Source organism: Myodes glareolus, chromosome 5, assembly GCF_982192425.1.
Source record: "Myodes glareolus chromosome 5, mMyoGla1.1, whole genome shotgun sequence".
NCBI classification, from domain to species: Eukaryota; Metazoa; Chordata; class Mammalia; order Rodentia; family Cricetidae; genus Myodes; species Myodes glareolus.
Window position 1 is genome coordinate 71,483,259 of NC_142030.1, and position 19,848 is coordinate 71,503,106.

General features: G+C 41.9%; 2 protein-coding genes across 3 annotated transcripts in view; one reads left to right on the top strand and one right to left on the bottom strand.

Annotated features, from left to right (window-relative positions):
- Positions 1-2,196: 2,196 nt before the first annotated feature.
- Arpc5 (actin related protein 2/3 complex subunit 5) lies at positions 2,197-9,999 on the bottom strand. Its single transcript, XM_085688122.2, has 4 exons — positions 9,743-9,999; positions 7,752-7,823; positions 5,316-5,492; positions 2,197-3,545 (listed from the first exon to the last, which is right to left on the bottom strand). Exons 1-4 carry the CDS (start codon positions 9,884-9,886, stop codon positions 3,483-3,485), a joined length of 456 nt encoding a protein of 151 aa, XP_085544248.1. The 5' UTR covers positions 9,887-9,999; the 3' UTR covers positions 2,197-3,482.
- Positions 10,000-10,381: 382 nt separating this feature from the next.
- Rgl1 (ral guanine nucleotide dissociation stimulator like 1) overlaps positions 10,382-19,848 on the top strand; it is a 255,495-nt gene continuing 246,028 nt past the window's right edge. For both annotated transcript variants that reach the window (XM_048431067.3, XM_085688121.2), the window contains exon 1: positions 10,382-10,731. The gene's annotated coding sequence lies outside the window, so the exon portion shown is untranslated. The remainder of the gene's footprint in view (positions 10,732-19,848) is intronic.

Below are 19,848 nucleotides of genomic sequence, written 5' to 3' on the forward strand. Positions count from 1 at the left end.
GCTCACTGGCGTTGGGAGTTTCGGTGTTCTGTGGGCTTCTGACTTGTTCCTGAGTGCTTTGATGCAGACTCCAGGCCTCGTGACATTGCAGTAAGCAGAGGTAGGTAACCTAGTCAGAGTCTCCTATGCAGAGCAGCGATACTCATTTTTTATGAACAGCTCTTTATTGATAATTTAAGATGATTTTCTTACAAAATTTAATTTTCCCATTCTTTTTTACTCTTATAAAAGGCCCAAGATTAAATGACCAAATATTTATTAGGCTAAAACCAAACTAGAAGCCACCTTCTGTAATTTCCTTACAGTTTTGAATCCCCCAGGAGAGTTCCTTATGAAAGTATAATCTGTTTAGTAACTTTCCCGGTCTAGAATTTTACTTTGTTGAAATGTTAAAACTACAAGAGTGAACTAATCCTTTTAAACATTTTCATTCTTCTGTTTATGACACCTGGACCCTCTGTCCTTCCCATCCTTGTAAGACTTAGTTTGGATTGACTTGACTCACTGGCCTTTGGCCCACTTGACTTTTGCTGTTCATCCAACATCATGTACTAAATGCAGGACATGGATTTTCAAGTACCCAAAACTGACTTCTCAGGAGAAAGAACCAAGACCCACACCACATTTGTCTGCTGCGCCCCAATGATGTGACTGATTTGTATTGCTTGCACCTGTGCACCGATGCGTTTCCTGACATCAGTTTTCACCTGCGCACCAATGTATTTCCTGATGTCATCAGCAATTTTCACCTGTGCGCCAATGTGTTTACTGACGTCATCATACTCACTTATCACCGTTTCCTAGGAACTAAACACCAAGCATATTTGGTGTCTCCCTTTTCGGTGTGTGGGGATTGAGGTAAGACACGTGTCAGCTTCCGGCACTGGACTCTCAGGTCAGCCCTTGATCTTCTAAAACAGGCTCTCGCTAGCTAGTTCAGGCAGGCTCATAATCTGCCTGCCTTGTTCTCGCTCTCGAGTGTTGAGACTTCCCACTGCTTGTTTGCCCCTTTTGAAAAATAAAAAGGCAAAAACAAGTCTGGTATGGGCACACCTGTAACACCAGGTAGAGGCTGACGCAGGATTGCTGAGTTTGAGGCCAGTCTGGACTAAAAATTGAGATCAATTCTCAAAACAAGACAGGGTCAAACCAAATCACACCTAACCACTGAGATTCAAGAAAAACAGGCCGAGATCTGCTTCTGTGGAGCTGGGAGACGGCTGAGGTACAGGCTCCTGTGACAGGCACGAGGACCTAAGTTCAGACGGCTGGCACCCACGTCAGACACCGTGGTGTCTCATCTCAGCACGGTGGCAGTGGCGCAGGAGACCCCCAGGGATTCGCTGGCCAGTCAGCCAAGCACTGGTAAGCTCCAGGTTCAGTGACTCAAAAAATAAGGCAGGCAAGTGAATGAAGAAGACACCCGACACTCACCTCTGGCCTCCACATACACTGGCTCCTACATGGGTAATGAAGAACTTGTGTGCAAAAAGTACCCGGTTGGCATTTATCTACTTTCCTGTCCACCAGGGGCGCTGTGCCAGTTACTACAACCAGACACACTGTTGTTTATCTACTTTCCTGTCCACCAGGGGCGCTGTGCCAGTTACTATGACCAGACACACTTGTTGAGCCCAGCGTCTCGCGTTCCTGTGCTGCACTGCTTGTCCATTCCTACTGTCTCCCCTTAGAGCTGACAGGCTGACAGGCTTTACCACGTCCACTCCCGTGACTATAAAACATGATGACAACATTTGCCCCACCCAGGATTTATGGCCCTGAAACAGTATGCAAATGCTCACTCTTGTTTCTAAAGCGGTTGTGCTACACCTGCTTGACTTACACTATGTACTGCTTAGCCCGAGTAAAGCAGGAATTTAGCCAGGTGAGGCTGATAAGCAGAGCTGCTGAGAGGTGTGAGAAATAGGCTTGAGGCCTATTACAAGGGGAGCTTAGAAGCTGGGAGTGACTTTCGCAGCTGCAAGAATCTGGGTCTCTAGGTCTTTGTCCTGCTGGAACCCAGAGGGTTACAGTCACATAAAAGGTCTCAGAAGGGCTCCAACATCATTAGTGGCTCTTCTCCACCTGTTCCTATCAAGTGGCTTCATACATCCAACTATACAGACAGCAGTGGCACTGGACACCCTTCTCCTTAACTAATTGGAGATTTACAAGTATTCAATTAAGAAAAAGAAATTATTCAACACTGACATTTTATTTTCTGAAGTTTATCATAATTTTACAAAACAGAACAAAACAAAAAAGCAGGTATCAAAAACAGCAGTTTACAGAATTTCTGCACTGGTTCTCACCTCAGTCAGTGACTCTGGAACTGGCATCTTGTGTAAAGAATAGCCAGGCTGATTCCCTCTCGAACACGTGTATTCGCGTGATTGCTCTTGGAACTACTTCATAATAGTAACTTTTTACAAGCACCGGTCATTTCTGAGAACCAATTTGGTTTGTCCAACAAAGTAAACACTTTTTTTTTTCCTGTGTGGCATTTTTCGTTCTTAAAAAACACTGAGCTGAAACACAGACTATGTATTTGTTTGGATCAGAACCAAAGTTTCTGAGCTCCCCATTACCTGAAGAACACTGCAGACATCACTGGGCATATGAAATGACAGTGAACATCCATGGAAATGTCTAAGGCAGCTACCTTGTTTCTGAAGAAAGTAGGGTTTCATCCAGAGGCTGATAGAGTTTGAATTACATCAGTTTCGATGTCCTTTCTCTGACTTGGGGTGGCTTCCCCAGACAGCCTTATTATCAGAAGGAAAATGTGATGCTTGTGCCAAAGAGGCGCTTATATTTTGTAAATACATTTATATAGAGCAAGACTGCTTGCTCTGGACCCTGGGTCACCACAAAGAGATTGAGAGGCCATGATAATTGGATGCTAACAGGAAGTAGCACACTTACACTCACAGCATCATCTGGAGGCAAGCAGAAATAAAGCTGGAAATTGGTAGTGGGGCTCACCCACTACTTGCTCTGGAAACACATTTTGCTTAAATAAGGGAAGTGTGGTCCAGTTTTGCAATGTTAATAGCTGCCAGTCTCTCATTTTTAAAAATAAAGATCACTTCCTGACTAGCGTGAGTTAGGAAACTGGCCTCGAATTTGATCATATCTCTCAGTATTGGTTAAAAACAAAGTAAAACCCTTAAACCAGCCAAAAGAGTTAAAAATTGCACAATCAAACTTGAATATAAATTACAGAATGGTATACATATTATTGACATGATTATGAAAGGATCAAACACCCCCATTAAAACAAAATTTTCTCCACATTATTTCAATTTTCATTAAGGAAACTGATATGTAATTTTCTTCTTTATAGATATGAAAAAGGAAGCAAGAAGGCAAAGCTGAGAGAAACAGATGCTACCCACAGGGCAGCGGTGCCATTTGGTTGTTTTGGTCTTTGTACCAGCAACTCCCACTGCTGTGAACGCCGTCCAGTTCCAGCTGGAGGATTACACAGTTTTTCTTGCAGTCAAAACACGAACGATGGATCCTACTCCTCCAGCAGCAAGTGCCTAAAACAAACCACACAGAAAGGGTCATAAAGGGCCAAGTCTCAGATTAGGAGATTAGGCAAGATACTGAAAGCATTAATTTGTAAGTACTCCCTGAGCATCTGCTATGCCCCAGGTAGTGCTCAGCATGAGACTAATAGCAGTCTTATTAGGACTAGGGCATAATAAAAAAAACAAGGACCTAGCGTTCCTGCCCTTGTGAACTTACTTCCAAATATACACGAGTCACTATTCTAGCACACAGTATCTAAACAATCCATGAGGATGTCTGCAGCACATCGCTCCTGACTAAACAGGTGTTCAAAGATAAATCCAGGCACTCTCCATCCCCCATCCTTATCACGGTTAGGTTAGGAAGAATCTTACTGTGGGGACAAGTCATCCCAACCTCCTCTTAGTTTGCACATTTCCCCCTAAGGTAAGAAGATATTACTTAAGAGCTGATGATCTCTAGCTTTGAACCTTTTAATCTGAATAACTGAGAGCCATGATTAAATATCAGCAATTAGGAATTCTGGTTCACTTATACTGAAAAAATATTCTGACTACCATTGCGTATTGTGAGAATATGAAACATCCTTTGGTCTACTATGAGACAGTTCAATCTCCAGAATCTCCACAAAAAAAGTCATAGCACCAGGAATCCCAGCATTTCTATGGGGAAATGTGGCCAGAAGCCCCTGGGACAGCTGACCTTGAAGCATATAGCACAGTAGAAGAAACAAGAGGAACCCTGCCCCAAACATATCAGAAGGAGAGGATCCTCCTTGAGTTCTGAGAATTCTAAGAATGTTAAGAGACTACATAGCCATTTATCTGTTTTCTTTTCTTTAAAATGCGACTGTTTATATTTTTATCGTTATAAGAGCTAGGAAGGAAAGATTACCTAAAATTACACTTGCTTTGTGTGCATGTGTGTGGGTATGATGTGTATGTGGAGGTAGTCAGTTCTTTCTGTCCACCATGTGGGTCCCAGGGAGTGAACTCAGGTTGACAGGCTTAGTGGCAGGAGATTTTACCCACTAAGTCACTTGGTTCACCTGTCTACTAACTTCTTACACAGAACTAACAATAATTCCTTTACTTCTTTCTCTCAATATAGCACATAATTCAATATACAGACCAAGTTGGCCTGCAATGCCTCTCTCCAGAGTGCAGGATTAAAGGCATGCACTACCATTCATGGTTGGTAACAATTTTTGAAAACAAAACAAAAACACATTACTGAGGATCAAATGTTGGGAATGTTAGGCAAGCACGCTGTCCTCTCTCCATGGTCTAGTGACTTTCTATTCCTTTGAGCTTGTCTATCTCAGATTATTTCATATAAGTAGAAATGCAAATATTTGGGTCTGATTTCACTTAGTAGAACATCTTCTGAGTTCATCTACATTGTAGCATGTATTAAAAACTCCATTCCTTTTCATGGATGAATAACATCCCACTGTTTGTATGTACCACGCAGCAATCCTTTCATTTTTGGTTATTTCTATTGTCTGATCACTGTAAATGAATTTTTGATTTCCATGATTTCCTTGGAATCCATAAAGGTACATAATCACGTATGTACTAAACATATGCAAACAAATATGCAGTGCAAATCAGAACCTCTTAAGACCAAGGCTGGTAAACAAATGTGAACTTTCATTTTCATGCATTTAATTTGTAAGAATAAAGACATACAACCAAGTCTTGTTTTTTAGGTGGCAAGAGCTACTACTTCCTACTCTAAAAGGCACGAGTTATAAGGACCTGCAGTTTGTCACTTACCTTTTCATGCCACTGCAGCAACATAGCACTGCTATTGTCGGATGGGCTCTCAAAGCCTTTGTAAATATACTTCATAAGCAGGTCCACACCATTCTTGTCCAGAGACTGAACGGCCTTCTCAATATCATTAGCTTTAAAAGAGATGAGCACTTTCAAGACAATGCTGCCTGCCCGGTCCTGAGGGTAAATACATAACAAAACATTCAGACATGTATGCTAGAAACAAAATTTTAGAAACGCCACACTGGAGTGAAATCTGAAGGACGACACGGAGGACGTGAAAGAAAACTCCTTGGAAATATGGGCAGTGTTTAGACACATGAGAGAACAGGCGCTGCAGCGTGGGTTTCAGAGTGCTCAGAATGTTCACACGACCAGAGGTGGCAGAGCTGAGGGTGGGAGAAGCAGCGGAGGAAGGGAAGGAACGTGCCGTGAGAGGACAGATCACGTGAGAGCCTGCAGGCCACGCTGCAGTGGTGCTGGCTTTCACTCTGAAATAAGACAGCGAGTTTTAAGAGCAGAGACACAATCTGATTTTCATTTGAAGACTATTTTGGCATCTCTCCTGAGAACAGCAATGACAGCGGGGAGTGAAACAGAAGCCACTGGGACAATTCCAAGGACACAGGGTGGTTCTGGGTGCTACAATAGTAGAGGTGGTAATGAGGGAACCCATTCTACTTGTTGTTTTTGAGACAGGTCTTATTGTGTAGCTCTGGCTGTTCTGGAACTCATTATATAGACCAGGCTGGCCTTGAACTCAGAGATTTGCCTGCCTCTGTCTCCCCAGTGCTGGGATTAAAAGGCTCTGGAACACAGTCTTAATAGATCTAAAGATAGAACTGGAATTCACTAACAGACTGGTGGGAAAATTTTAACAATTTATAACATTTAAATTTTACTTCTTGGTCTTAAAAAACTTGTAAACGAAGAAGGAAACTGATTTAAACAATTGTGTTTTGTTCTATCTTACAAAAGTGGTATTTTCTTAAAAGCTCCTGTTGGAAACTATTAAAAAACTCTTTTGAAGTTTCCTAGCTACAAACATTGGGTCCATCTATGCTCATCTCTAAACTTTCCCTCTGGAAAAGCCTGTTCCAGAAGCATCGCCTAAGCAAAGGGAACACACAATTAATCCTCTTCAACAATTTATTTCTCCTTCTGTTCAGCACATAGTGGGATCTCCAGCATTCCAATGGGCAGGACTTTACAGAAAATTTCTACCACCAATGTTATCTTCGTTTAAAGATTGCAATTTCCCTATTGAGGTCTAAAGCTATAATCTCCTACCCACAAGCTGTCATTAAAAAAATAAAACAAAGCAACAACAAAAACACATTAAGGGATATAATGAAAATTTTAATGATGTTCCTAACAACTTTTAAAAAGCAAAGAAAAATTTCCCCCATACAAAGCTTTGTTGCCTTGATAATTCCTATGTTTAACTATACTACTATTCCATTAACGTTCTTGAGGGCCTGGGATGTAGACCTATGGACCACAGGGCTTTGGTAAGACTGCACTCCAAACAATAAACAATGAAGTAGTTCTTTAGGAATCAGCAGAGGACAGATGCAGGGTGCAAGCTACAAAGTTCTTCTAAGGGACTGGGCAATCCTTTGTGTAGCAAAAGTCTTAAAACTGTAGTTTTTGACCTAGCGTTTGTCTTCTGGGAATTTTACTGACAGAACTAAGTAAGATATATTTATCTGATTATTCATTTTAGCAGGATCTTAGATTTTATTGTATCTAATATACAATAAAAGGAATTGGGAGTATATAATATGTTTCATAATGGTATATTGCAGTTAAAATGCTTTAGAAATAATCTTATTGCTAAGGAAAGAAATTTGTGCATATTGCTATACAGTTAACTGTAAGATTTTCTTTCTCTCTCTCTCTTTCTCTCTCTGTCTCTTTTAAAATAAAGAATATAAACCCTTGTAGAAGCTCTTAAGTATAACAGGCAATAACTGACCCAAGTGACAGCATGGTGATCATCTTTTTATGCTCTCATGCCTTTGTCTTCTATAATATTTAATACTAATACAATTAACATAATATTTAATACTAACACAATTAACAGAACCGATGTCTCCCTCCTTTAAGTGGACTCTGTTCCACACAGCATTAGTTTAACTCTATATTTCAGTGCTATTTTTCATAGGATGTTTTTACTTATCAAGAGTTTCCTCTTTTGAAACTGGCTGTAATGGCATATGCCTTTAATCCTAGTGGAGGCAGGACATCTCTGAGTTTCAGACCAGCCAGGTTATATACCTAGACCCAATCTCAAAAACAAAAAAACAACAAAAACATGCAAACAAACAAAAAAACCCAACAAAACCAAACCCAAAAGATCAGTGGTAAAGTCTTGTGCCAAGGATTTCGAGAACAGTGGGCAGCGCAGAGGCCAAGGCTGCGGCTACAACTCACCTTCACGGCCTGGCTCTTGGTGTTGATAGGGGGGTTTTTCAGAGCTGCCTGCAGCGCGGCTGTCATGTTCCCTGTAATGACAGTTAAGGGGATAACAGCAAAGGGAAGCCCCGCTTTATAGGACGACTTTCTGAATAGTAACAAAAGTTACTGTGGCCATTATGTTTACTATTGGAAACTGCATTCGTTTATTTCTAATATGTCAATCAGAAGTTAAAATCAATTAAGAGACGATAGGAATTTTTTTTTAAAGAAAAGATTATTTTGACCTTGGTTCTACCAAACAGATTACACTTTGTAGTGAAATACACACAATTGTCTGGATAGGTATACAAGAAACCTTAAAATATGCTATCAGAATTATAGGTCACCAATTGAAGCAGTCCATCAACAAAGTACACCATCTTGTTTGTGTGTGAGTCTTACCGGAAAGGAACCCTAAACTTTATACGGAAATCATACTGTATATCAACTGAAATGCTGGCTGATTACTCTGGCAATCAGAGAGGAACAGGCAATAGCTTAATATTGATGAGCAGGGCTAGGGAAGCTGTAATAAACCACACGACCTGTAGGTGGCAGCTAACTTTTTTCCCTACAGGTTAAGTGAACTGGGCTGGACCATCCACACCTAGTCAGTCTCCAAGCACTAATGGGTTAGCAAGCATGGGAAACGGAAGGCCAATCAGACTGTCAGAACAGACACTTATTTCCCTAAAAGGAAAGCCACAGAATCACTTGTTCCTCCATCTGTACTCCCACCAGGGCTGTTTCTCCTAGTTATGAGAAACAGTATTTTTATATTTTAAGATAGACTGATGAAAAGGTAGATTCAACAGATAATGGACACGGAAGTAGGAGTCTCCAGAAATTACCTAAAATACATACTAGTTTAATAAAATATCATCTATCCACCATTAAGACGTTTTTTTAAACAAAGAATAGTGCTCACCATGTCTATGGAAAATTATCGACAGTCGGTGATAAACTACTGTGAAGGATGCATGGTTTCCTAAAGAACATTATTTTTAAGAAAAAAAAAGCCCAAGTATTTAAATAATCAAATTAGGAGCAACTGATGTGAAAGTTGCGGCAATGAAAGTTAAACGTATACGGCGTATGTATGTTCAATGCTGCAGTTATTACTAAATACTTGTTCACTTATTTAGTTCTTCATTATGTCGAGTAGAAAACTGATGAGGAAAGCGGTATGAACAGACTTAATGGATGCAATTTTTCTAAGGCTACAGTTTGGGTCTTTGCAACATTTCTATTTTTCTAAGAGATCGATGCAAATGAATTTCAGGCTCATGAATATTTAGATATGCAAACCAAGGAATCAGGAACTGACAGCCATATTTTAACTAGAGTGGAAACAATTTCAGAAAAACGATTTTGATTTATAGAACTGACTCATCCTCTGTTTTAGTCATTGGGGTTCATCCTAAATATTTCCAGGGATTCTCCACATGCATTCCTTATCCTTTCTCTATTGGCTTTTTCTTAGCAGGTAGAAGGCTCTAAGCTTTAACTGGGAATTCTGGAGATGGAAACTCCCTTCGCCCTGTTAATGAATTATGTACAACCCTCCCCAAATCCTCTTCTCTAACAGTGATGATGATGAAGAGGCCCATGGGCTGAATGCACGGAGGGCCTCAATCTGTGAACCGCTCCATCCCTCCCGGCTAGGAATTAACTATCTCACCGCTCAGAACCAACACAGAAAGGCGGGACGACCGTGTCCCCAACAGGCAGGAATTTCTAGAGCTCAGGTGCCCACTAGGGCGCCGGCCGGTCCCCGGCGAGGGCGCGGCAGACGGGGCGGCGCACCTGAGGAATCCGGGAGCCCGCAAGTTCGCGAGCGCGGCCGCGGGTTGCAGGAGGCCTGCTGGCCCCGGGAGCTCCCGCCCTCCATCCCCACCCAGAGCCAGGCGCAGCCCGCCGCGTGGCACGCGTCCCCACGGCCCCCGAGCGCCGCGAGAGCAAGGATATTGTCGCAGGCATGAGTCCACCTCGCCCTCGTCGGGCCCGGCTTGGCCATCGCCGCCGTCCTCCTCGTCCACGAACTTGTTCTCATCATATTCGTCCACGTCCACCTTCCGGAAGCGGGCCGACGACACCGTGTTCTTCGACATCCCGGATCGCGAAGCGACGCTGGCCTCTCCTTCGCGGTGCCTCTTTTCCTTTCGCGAGCCCAGCCCGGCGCTACTCACTTCCCTCTTCCGCTCTGGGGCGTCGCCGGCAGCCGCCGCTTGCTCGCTTCTGGGCCTGCGCGCTAGCCCGGCGCCGCTTCCTTCTCAGCCGCCAGCTCCGCTTCAGCCCCCGCCCCGCCCCCGCCCCGCCCCCGCGTCCCCCGGGGAGCGCGCGTCGGCCCGGGAGCGCGCCGGACGCACCGCGCACGCGCGGACCCGCTGCAGGAAAGGGGCGGGGCCGGCGAAGGAGGCGGGGGCGGTGGGCGGCTAGAAAGCTGGATGAGGCGGCGCGGAGACGCGATTGGCCGTCGGGGAGCCTCACGTGACACCCGGGAGGTTTCCATAGAAACGCTTTTCTGCGGTCCAGCCTTGCGGGGGGTCTTGGGTTGGAGGCGATGGGCACCTGGGGCGCGTGGCCTGGCCTGCTGCCGCTGCCGCCGCTGTCAGTGCCAGAGACTCGTTGTTGGGGTCCGGTGTGAGGTCTGGGTGACAGGACTCGGGCGTGGGGTGGGATGGACTGGCTGCAGGATCTAGTCCCCCTGCAGTCAGCAGGAGTATGAGGCGAAGTGATGCCCAGCTGGGCGCCCAGCTCAGAACTAGTGACCGGAGCCCTCCCTTCGGACCGAGCGTCGCCAGAGACTGCGTTCCCGAGTTGAGAGCCTCTTCCCGGGTTTGGGATCTCGCTGCGCTGTCGGCGGGAGGTCCCCAAGGACGGAGTCGAGAGGTCACTTCTCACCTGTCAGGGCTGTGTGACAGCGTCGCGACCGGACCTGCAGAATCTGAAATCGGTATTCTCTCCATCCCGAGGGAGGGAAAGATGCTTGGGCCAGAGCTGGGGACGGGTGGCGAAATTGGGGCAAACTTGTAGCATTTTGTAGAATCAGTCATCACATCTTAAAATAAGTAGTTATTTGGAGCAAGAAGGCCAGAAGAGGGTGGGCGAGTTAGGCTCTTCAGTGCTGAGGGAAAACAACATGTGCAAGCATTAATAGGAACTGGACTTTCAAGGTTGATATTTGTGGTTTAAGATTCCTGGGAGCCCGTCAATTTATTATATTCTATATCCCCGTTTGTGAGATCAGAGCTCTTACTGAGGAGGCAGAGGCACTAAGATTAAGGAAATAATAGCTGTGCTTTGTGTATTATACTGTAGTACAAGTATTTACAGAATGAAATTAATTTGGACGTTTGTCTGTGCCCTGGTTAGATGCAGGTCTACCTGGTTTCACATATAACAGAAGGTTGGATACTTATTTTTAAAGTCATTTGCTGAAGTATAAGATCATTATTATACGGTCCTGTTGAGTTCTACCCATCCCTCGTTTGCTGTGCTCTATGTGAAAGGAGCAGTAGGTTTGGGATTAGAAAACAGTGGCTGAAGTCTCGACTTTCTGCCTCACAATCTGCGTGATAGAGGCACATTGCTTAAAATTTTTAACTCTTGGATTTCTTATTGCTTAAAATGGGGTTAATGTACACTTCACAAGAATGTCCCTAAGATTCAATATGCAGAAATGCTTCAAAAGGACTCTAAAATTCTGCATATACGTGCAATGAATTACTGGTTTTGTAGAACTAGCTTCATAAATTACCTGATGATGATATGTTGTGTTTTATCTCACCGGTGAAAGAGATCCTAAGATTCTTAAGGGTAGAGTCTAATTTTTCTTATGTATCTTTTTTCCCTATGAACAGTAATTAGTTATTCAGAAGGTAATCAGTACATGCTTGATGAATTAGTAAAATATAAAAGTCAATACAATTTGAGAGTCACAGTGACAGTAGGGAATCGGTCAAAAGATCTCAGGATCAAACATTTGTTGAATATAGGCATGCACACATGCACATATATGTGTATGCACACATGCACATATATGTGTATGCACACATGCACATATATGTGTATGTGTTCATGTAGAGAGAGCACTGTAAGGAGCACTGTACATCCTTTTTCCTTGTGGAGAAGCAATGTGGCATCCCCCTCTATATCATTTGGTTAATAGAAGTGACATTTCCTTGATTAACATTCTCATTGTGAGCTCGTAAAAACTCTCATGTCTTACAACAGCAAAGGAAGAATTTCTACCTGTCAGAAATACTTATTTTTAAAGCATTTGCTAAAATATAAGATCATTATTATGATGATGGCATTATGTAACTTAGAATAAAGATTTGTTTAAATATTTTTTTCTGTTTCAATTGTGTAACTTGCTTAAAAGCCACACAGCATGCTCTTTTAGATGTTAAATCTCTCTGTACTTTTTGTTCTTTTAAATCGAGATTTTCTTTGAAGAGAAAATTAAACATTAGATGCACTGTTGAGTGCAAATGGAAACAAAGATTTAAAAGCTAATACAGCTCTCATCTCAAGTCTTATTTTTTCCTATTGTCTTATTTGGATAATTTTTTGTTCTCTTATTTTAGAACTGGGGCAGAATCCTGGGGTAGAAATCAATTTAATGGAACAGCAAGGAATAAAAACATCAGTTGTTCAAGGATGTAATTATCTTGATGGCTGAATTTTGGTCTGTGTGTAGATTGTGTTAAATCCGACAGTGTTTCTTTTTTAAATTGTTGTTTTGTTTTCTGTTTTTAAAAAAAGTTGTGTTTCATAATGAACAAAGTGCCTAGGATGTAGTAGTCAACACTACGATCTCACAAATTAATTACAAAATAACACTTAAAAATTGAGCGTTTTAGTTTACTTTCTTACCTCTCATTGGTCGATATTTGACTCTTTACAAGATATAAAAGAAATGTTTGTCTCTCAAGAAACTTGTTCTTAATTTATCTTTAGAAAAGGCACAGTATTTTACTTTCTTATAAATTCTAATTTTTTACTGAACCCATGATATTTAATCATCTTAGGTAATTTTATTCTCTTTGGAGTTTTCAAATGATTGCTTCCTTCTCATATAAAGAATTTGCTTGGCTTAAGATGTATTTATTATACAAATAACTAGGTTGTCCTCAACATTCAATGAGACTGAATCTTAATCTCCTGAGGTGTACTGCTGTGTTTGTAGCTTCTTATTTCTGTAATGTTGCAAAGAGCCAAGGATCAGGGCCAGTGAGCTGGCGCATCTGGTAAGACCCTTGCTGTGACAAGCTGAGTTCAATCACTGGGACCCACATGGTGGCAGGAGAGGACCAACTAGAAAATGCACGTGTGCACTGTGGCTTGTGTAGGTGTGAGTGTGTATGTGTGCATGTATCCCCCACCCCCATGTATGTTAAGAAGAAAAGGCCAAGGACCTGAAGTTGTCTTAGGAGGTTATTTTTAGATATCTTAAGCCAAGTACTCTACCTTCTCTGGGCTTTTTTTTTCCTCACAAATTCTTGCCACTAACTATTTTTAAAAAAACAATTCATGGAGCCCTGAAGCACAACATTATTGTTTTTTATTATTTTAAGTGAAAAATGAACATTTAAAGGAGGCTATAGCTCAGTGGTAGGGCGCTTACACCTACTTGGTATATATGATGCTTTGGGTGTAATTCCTAGTACCTCAAAATCCAAAGTAAACTTGTTAATCGAATATGTCAAGCTTGTACTACAATATAAAATAAATGAATTTCAGTTCTGGTAATGATAGGTTAATACTATTGTTCTCCACATAACCACCACAGTATAAAGTTTTTAGCATGTTTTCTATATGCTATGCTGTAGTTTAATGCGCTTACTAATACACAACTCAGCTTGTGTTGTAAGGAAATCATACCCCTCCAAATTCTAAGTGTTTTTTTTTAAGCGATTAGTTCTAGTTTTACATGTTTTTATGATTATACAGTGAAGTACAGCAGAAAGTTTAGTGATTTAATTGTGGAACCTTTATATATTAGTACATAAAAGATTTTAACTAATTATCAATCAGTACTCAGGTATATGTGTATTCATGAGTATAGGGATGCTTGCATATGTGTGTACATGTGGGAGGTCAGAGGTCAATGTTGGGTGTCTTTCTCTATTCCTCTCCACTTGTTTTATTTATTTTTGAGACAGGGTCTTTTATGAGCCCGAAGCTCACTAATTCTGCAAGACGGTCTAGCCAGTAAGTCACAGGGATTCTTTTGTCTCTGCCTCACTGGAGCTGGAATTATAGGCACATGCTTCTACCCCTAGCTTCTATGTGGGTGCTGGGGATCTAAATCCAGGTCCTCATGCTCGGGCAGCAAGCGCTTCATCAATGGAACCATTTCCCCAGAAAGACTCTTGTCTTCCAGAGAAGCAGTCTAGTTTCAAAAGGACAAACCTTGTTTTTTAAACATTGTAGAGTGAATGAGATATTAAGTATTTATGATGATATATGGATTTTAAAGTACTTTATTTGGGTTGGAGAGATGGTTGAGCAGTTAAGAGTATGCATTATTTTTTGCAGAGGATCCAAGTTTGGTTCCTAGCTCTCAAATCAGGCATCTCACACCCCACCAGCTCCAGGTATTTGACATCCTCTTCTAGAATCTGTGGACACCTTTAGTCACATGTGTGCATAGTCTCCTCCCATGTATATAAAGATGATCTAGTGTGGTGTCTGACTGAGATAGCATAGAGATCAGCAGGCTATATACTACATTTGATACCCATTCAAAGGGTGGGTTCTGTTAACTGGGAGCTAGAGAGGGAGAGTCTGGGATAAACATTTGGAGGTATGGTGCTGGGCGGTGGTGGCATACACCTTTAATCCCAACACCACTTGGGAGGCAGATACAGGTGCATCTCTGTGAGTTTGAGACCAATCTGGTCTACAGAGCGAGTTCCAGGACAGGCTCCCAAACTACAGAGAAACCCTGCCTCAGAAATTCAAAACCAAACCAAACCAAACCAAACCAAACCAAAAAAAAACGTTCTGGGGGATTTGGGTGATGATTGCCTTTATAGCAGAAGGTGGGTGGGATCTGCTACCAGAGAGAGCAAAAGGCCATCAGGTCATTAACAATAGTCACTCCCAGCTTTCTGTGCCAGAAAACAGGTATTTTATGTCCACAGTGTTGCTAGTGATCTGTGGGCGAAAAGACCTTTGTCCCCCAACATTCCTACTATTAACTATGTAAACAAAGGATTAAAAAAATCAATCCTTTTTTTTCTTTTAATCTGATTATCAAAAGTACTAGCAACATATCTTTATTATAGAAAATAAATTCCAGGCTAGGGAGATAGCTCAGTCAGTAAAGCGCTTGCCTTGCAAGCAAGAGGGGTGAGTTCAATACCCAGAACCCATGTAAAGATCTAGGCATAATAGAGTGTGCTTGTAAGTCCCCTGGGCTAGGGAGATGAGACAGGCAGATTGCTGGGGTTTGTGAGTCAGCCAATGTAGCCAAATCCATGAGCATAACCTAGTGAGAGGCCCTGTTCCCCTCATCTCACAGCGGAGGCAGGGCTGGAGAGATGGCTTAGAACAGTGCTTATCTCTTTCATAGAGGACTTGACTTTGGTTCTAAGTGGGGTAGAACCACTTGTAACTCTAGCTCCAGGAGATCTGACACCTCTGACCTCTCATGCAATTAGCACTCATGCATGTACCACACACATATACACATAATTAAAATCTTTTAACAAGTAGAACTTAAAAATTCAAAATACTGTACGTGGATAGAGATTGGGGAATGGCACCTGAGACTGATCTCTGGCCTCCATCTGCATTGTACACATGTGCATGAGCAGTGGTCCCTCATGTGTGCCTGCACACACAAGCACACATATACACCAACACACCTACATACGTGCACACCTCCCTTACACACACACTCACAGTTTGCCATCATAACTCTTTTGAAATGCACAGGTATTTGGTATCAAGCATTCACATTGTCATCAATCTTAACCACCATCTATCATTTACAGAACTGAACCTCTAGATCCATTCAACAATAACGCCCCACTTTCTCCTGCCTCCAGCACCTGACAAATATCCAGTTCCCAGGAGCTGGAGTTACAGATGGTTGTGAGCTGCCATGTGGGTACTGGGAATTGAACTTGGGTCCTCTGTAAGAACAACCAGTCCTCTTAATAACTGGGACCTCTCTCTAGCCCCAAGGTTCCATTTTACATAACAAATACCACATTTTGCTTACCCACTCATGTGTCAAGGGACACTTGGTTTATTTTCTTATAGTTTTGGGGTAATAATGTTACTGTAAACATGGGTTCATAAATGCTTCAAGTCTTTAAGTTCTTAGAGGTGTACATGAAGTGCATCTACATGGTAGTTCTGTTTGCTCTTTCAGTTTTAGAAAACAGGTGTTTTTAATTTTAACAAATTTTAAGTAAAATGAGTTCATATTCCATTTCCTTGGATCTCCTATTTGGTAGAGCACAAATCAGACAATCCTGGGGTCTGTGTTTGGTGTGTGGTGATGGTTGAAGGGCAGTGGGGTTGGTTAAAAGCCTAAGGTCTGCTGTCTAGAACCACCTGAGATTCCCCATCCTAGACCGTGCAGGGCCCTTGCATCCTTGGCTTCCCGGGTCTAGAAGATGCCTCTTGGCAGTATAGTTTGAGCAGAATTACTGAGAAGTCACAAGGAGGTGCTGATGGTGGCTGGGTTTCCCAGACATCACGTGCCGTTAGAGAAGTGCTGAAGAACAGAACATGGACTTGACTCTCAGCTCAGTCACCAGGGTCTGACTTTCTGCTCAGGCTATCACAAGTTCTCTGTGGTACCGTCTCTACAGGTATCATAATTAGTTACTATGTGACTTTCCTTAGAGCCTTGGAAGTGAGATGAATAGGATTACACTCTATACTATATGTACTGAGTTGAAAAAGATGCATAGTAGAGGTCTGGGAAGGTAGCTCACTTGTTAAAGGCTGAGGCTCGTATGCACCCACTTGAAGTCAAGGCATGTAGCAGAAATGTAAAGAAATAAGATTTACTCTCGAATGAGGTCAGTAGGGTTAGACTGTAACTCGATAAAACTTATTGAATATTAAGAAAACTGGGTGTGGTTCCTCATATCTGTAATACCACGTTCAGAAGGCTGATGCAGGAAGACTGCCTTGAGCTGGAGGCCAGCCTGGGCTACACAATCACTACTAGGACAGCCTGTGTCACAGAGTGAAAACTTGTCTCAAATAACATCATCATCAACAAATGTCAATAGAAAATCAATATGCTGACACACAGGAGTTGACTACAGACTTTGTGTTATCTCTCACAGGTCATATCTACCCAAACACTCAGACGACAGCAGCTCTTCCACGTACCTTATAATTTCATCCCAAAGGACAGATGCCCTTTTCCATACAAGTGCAGAATCGGATAGCACAGACATTTAACTCATGCAATCAACTGCTCGAATCCTCATCCAAATCCAGCAAGCTTCTGATGATAATAAATAGACAAGGGAAGACTGTGATTTAATTGTGTGTATATCCAGATGTCAATCCCGCTGGAAATCAATTTATCAGCTGTCTTTCTCTTTGGAGCTTTGTAAATCTTCTGACTCCCGACCTAAATCTTTGCATATTGATTGCATGGGTAATTTGGGCCTACAGAGCTGAGGGTCAGACTCTGAACCAGACTGAAGGTAGAGTCTTTCCAGTCACCATTATTGGTTTCAGATGTGTCACTGATTTAATTTGCTGACTTCTATTTTATTTATTTGGAATATTTGGTAGATGTGATGTATTTTTTTTTTCTGAGACAGAGTCTATGTAGCCCTGGCTATGCTAGAACTCTCTGTGTAGACCAGGCTGACCTTGACCTCACAGAGATCCACCATCTGCCTCTGCCTCTTGAGTCACCATGCCTGACTGGTAGAGATATTCTTAAAAATCACCATTGCCATTTTGCTGAAGAGAGCCAGACTGTCTAAACCCTCTCTCGCCAGCCATGCATGCCCAGGAACCCGCTGTGTGGTGAGTGAGTGAGACATGCACTGTGTGTGGAGTCCACTCGTTGGAAAGGTTGCTTTGCTGTATGTTTTCTTAAAGAAGGTGAAACTCAAAAGTTTCTTAAAAATGAGCTACCTCGGGGTCTTACTCAGTTCGAAGAATGCTTGCCTAGCATGCACAAGGCCCCAAGTACCTGATAAATTGGTGTGTGGTGGTGCATATCTTTATCCCAGTGCTTGGGAGGTAGAGGTGGGGGATCAGGAATTCAAGATCATCCCTGCACTTACTCCTGCTCTTATAGGTAAAGGATCACTTAGTTTTCTGTTTTGAAAGGTCTCACTTTGTAGCCCACATGTGTCTAAGAACATCCATTTTCTTCTCTGAGGCTTTATTGTATTGGCTTGGACCTGTGGCCTGTCATTCACAAGGCTGTGGTTGTTTAAATGTAACTGGACCCCATAATCTCAGGGAACGGTACCATTAGGAGGTGTGGCTTTTTGGTGGAGTGGGTATGGCATTGTTGGAGGAAGTGTGCCACTGTCAGGGCAGGCTTTGAGGTTTCCTGTGCTTGGGATATCACTCAGTGTGAGTCGACTTCCTTCTGCCTTCTGGTCAAGATGTAGCCAGCACCACATTTGCCTGCGGTCTGCCATGCTCCCTGCCATGATGATGCTGGACTAAAGCTCTGAAACTGCGAGGCACTTCAATGAAATGTTTTCCTTTCTAAGAGTTGCTGTGGTTATGGTGTCCTTCACAGCAGTAAAAGCCATAAGACACAGGTTATCTAATTAGTAAGAGAATGTATTGATCAAGGGCCTTCTCTTACAGCTCTGTCAGCATCCTCTCGTTTACACCATAGAAATCCAAATCCATGTTTGAAACTAAAGTTCCTAGTTCCCAGACACTTAGTAGCCTGATAGATGCTGTGGTCTACTTCACCACTTCGAAGGTTGGTTTTATGGCAGTGATTTTATATTTTTAATTTGGCAGAAGAGGTACTAGTGAATCAAATTCAGGGCCTTGTAGCGTTAGGCATGTGCTATGGAGGTAGACTCTCAGCCCCTGGCGCTATTCTTATAATAATCAGAAATGCCAAATTTGTTATGTTGGTGTCTTTTTTCCTCAAACATAGCATTCCAATTTGTAGACATAGGATTTCATAATTTAATGATAAATTTCAACATATATTTTAAAATAATAATCACTGTATAACCGTGATAAAATTATATTCAATTACCTTGATCAAAATCTGCAGGCTAAATATATAAATTTTTTAAAGATTTTATTCATGTTTATTTTAATCACAGTTTAAATTTCTATTCCTAAGACATTTTTTTTCCTTTCTTTTCTCCTCCTTTCTCTTCATGCAATGTTATGGGATTTAATGTTAATATTAGCATATTACCTTATTAGGGTAGCATGACTTTATATAGAAATTTTATAGAGTCAGTCTTGATTCTATATATGAAAATGTAATATAAATTTGCATTTGAATCCACTTTTTCTATAGTATGTATTTACATATTTCCATGGGAGAAATGGAGTAGTAAATGTGGATTTTAATAAACAAGTGATTTTATTTAAGTGGCTCAAAGGGTTAATCAAAGAAAAGTTCTTAAAAGAAGCACGTTTTGAAGAATTTAAGAGAAGATACAAATATATATTGGCAAAAAAGAAGTCAGAGAAAAGGAAAGGAATGTACTTACATTTCGCATTGGGAGCTTTAATAGAAGAGGGATAATAGTAACATACAACCAAAGATATCCCATGGAGGGTGGGTGGCTCAGCAGGCACCTGCCCACAGTGGATAAGGGATGTTGTGGAATAAATGATTGGTGAATTTATTGAGATGGAGAGTCAGCTATGTTACCTACATTTTGAGTGGATATTATGTTATATATCATGGGAGAAAGAGAAGAAAGAAAAGGTGGGAGAAGAGGTGAGAGGGAAGGAGAGAGGGAGAAGGAGAAAGAGGAAGAGGAGGAGTGAGGGAGATGTAGACTGAGACTGCGCTTTTGCTTCCAGGCCACCCAGACCCAGATAATCACACAAAACCTATATTAATTGCAATACT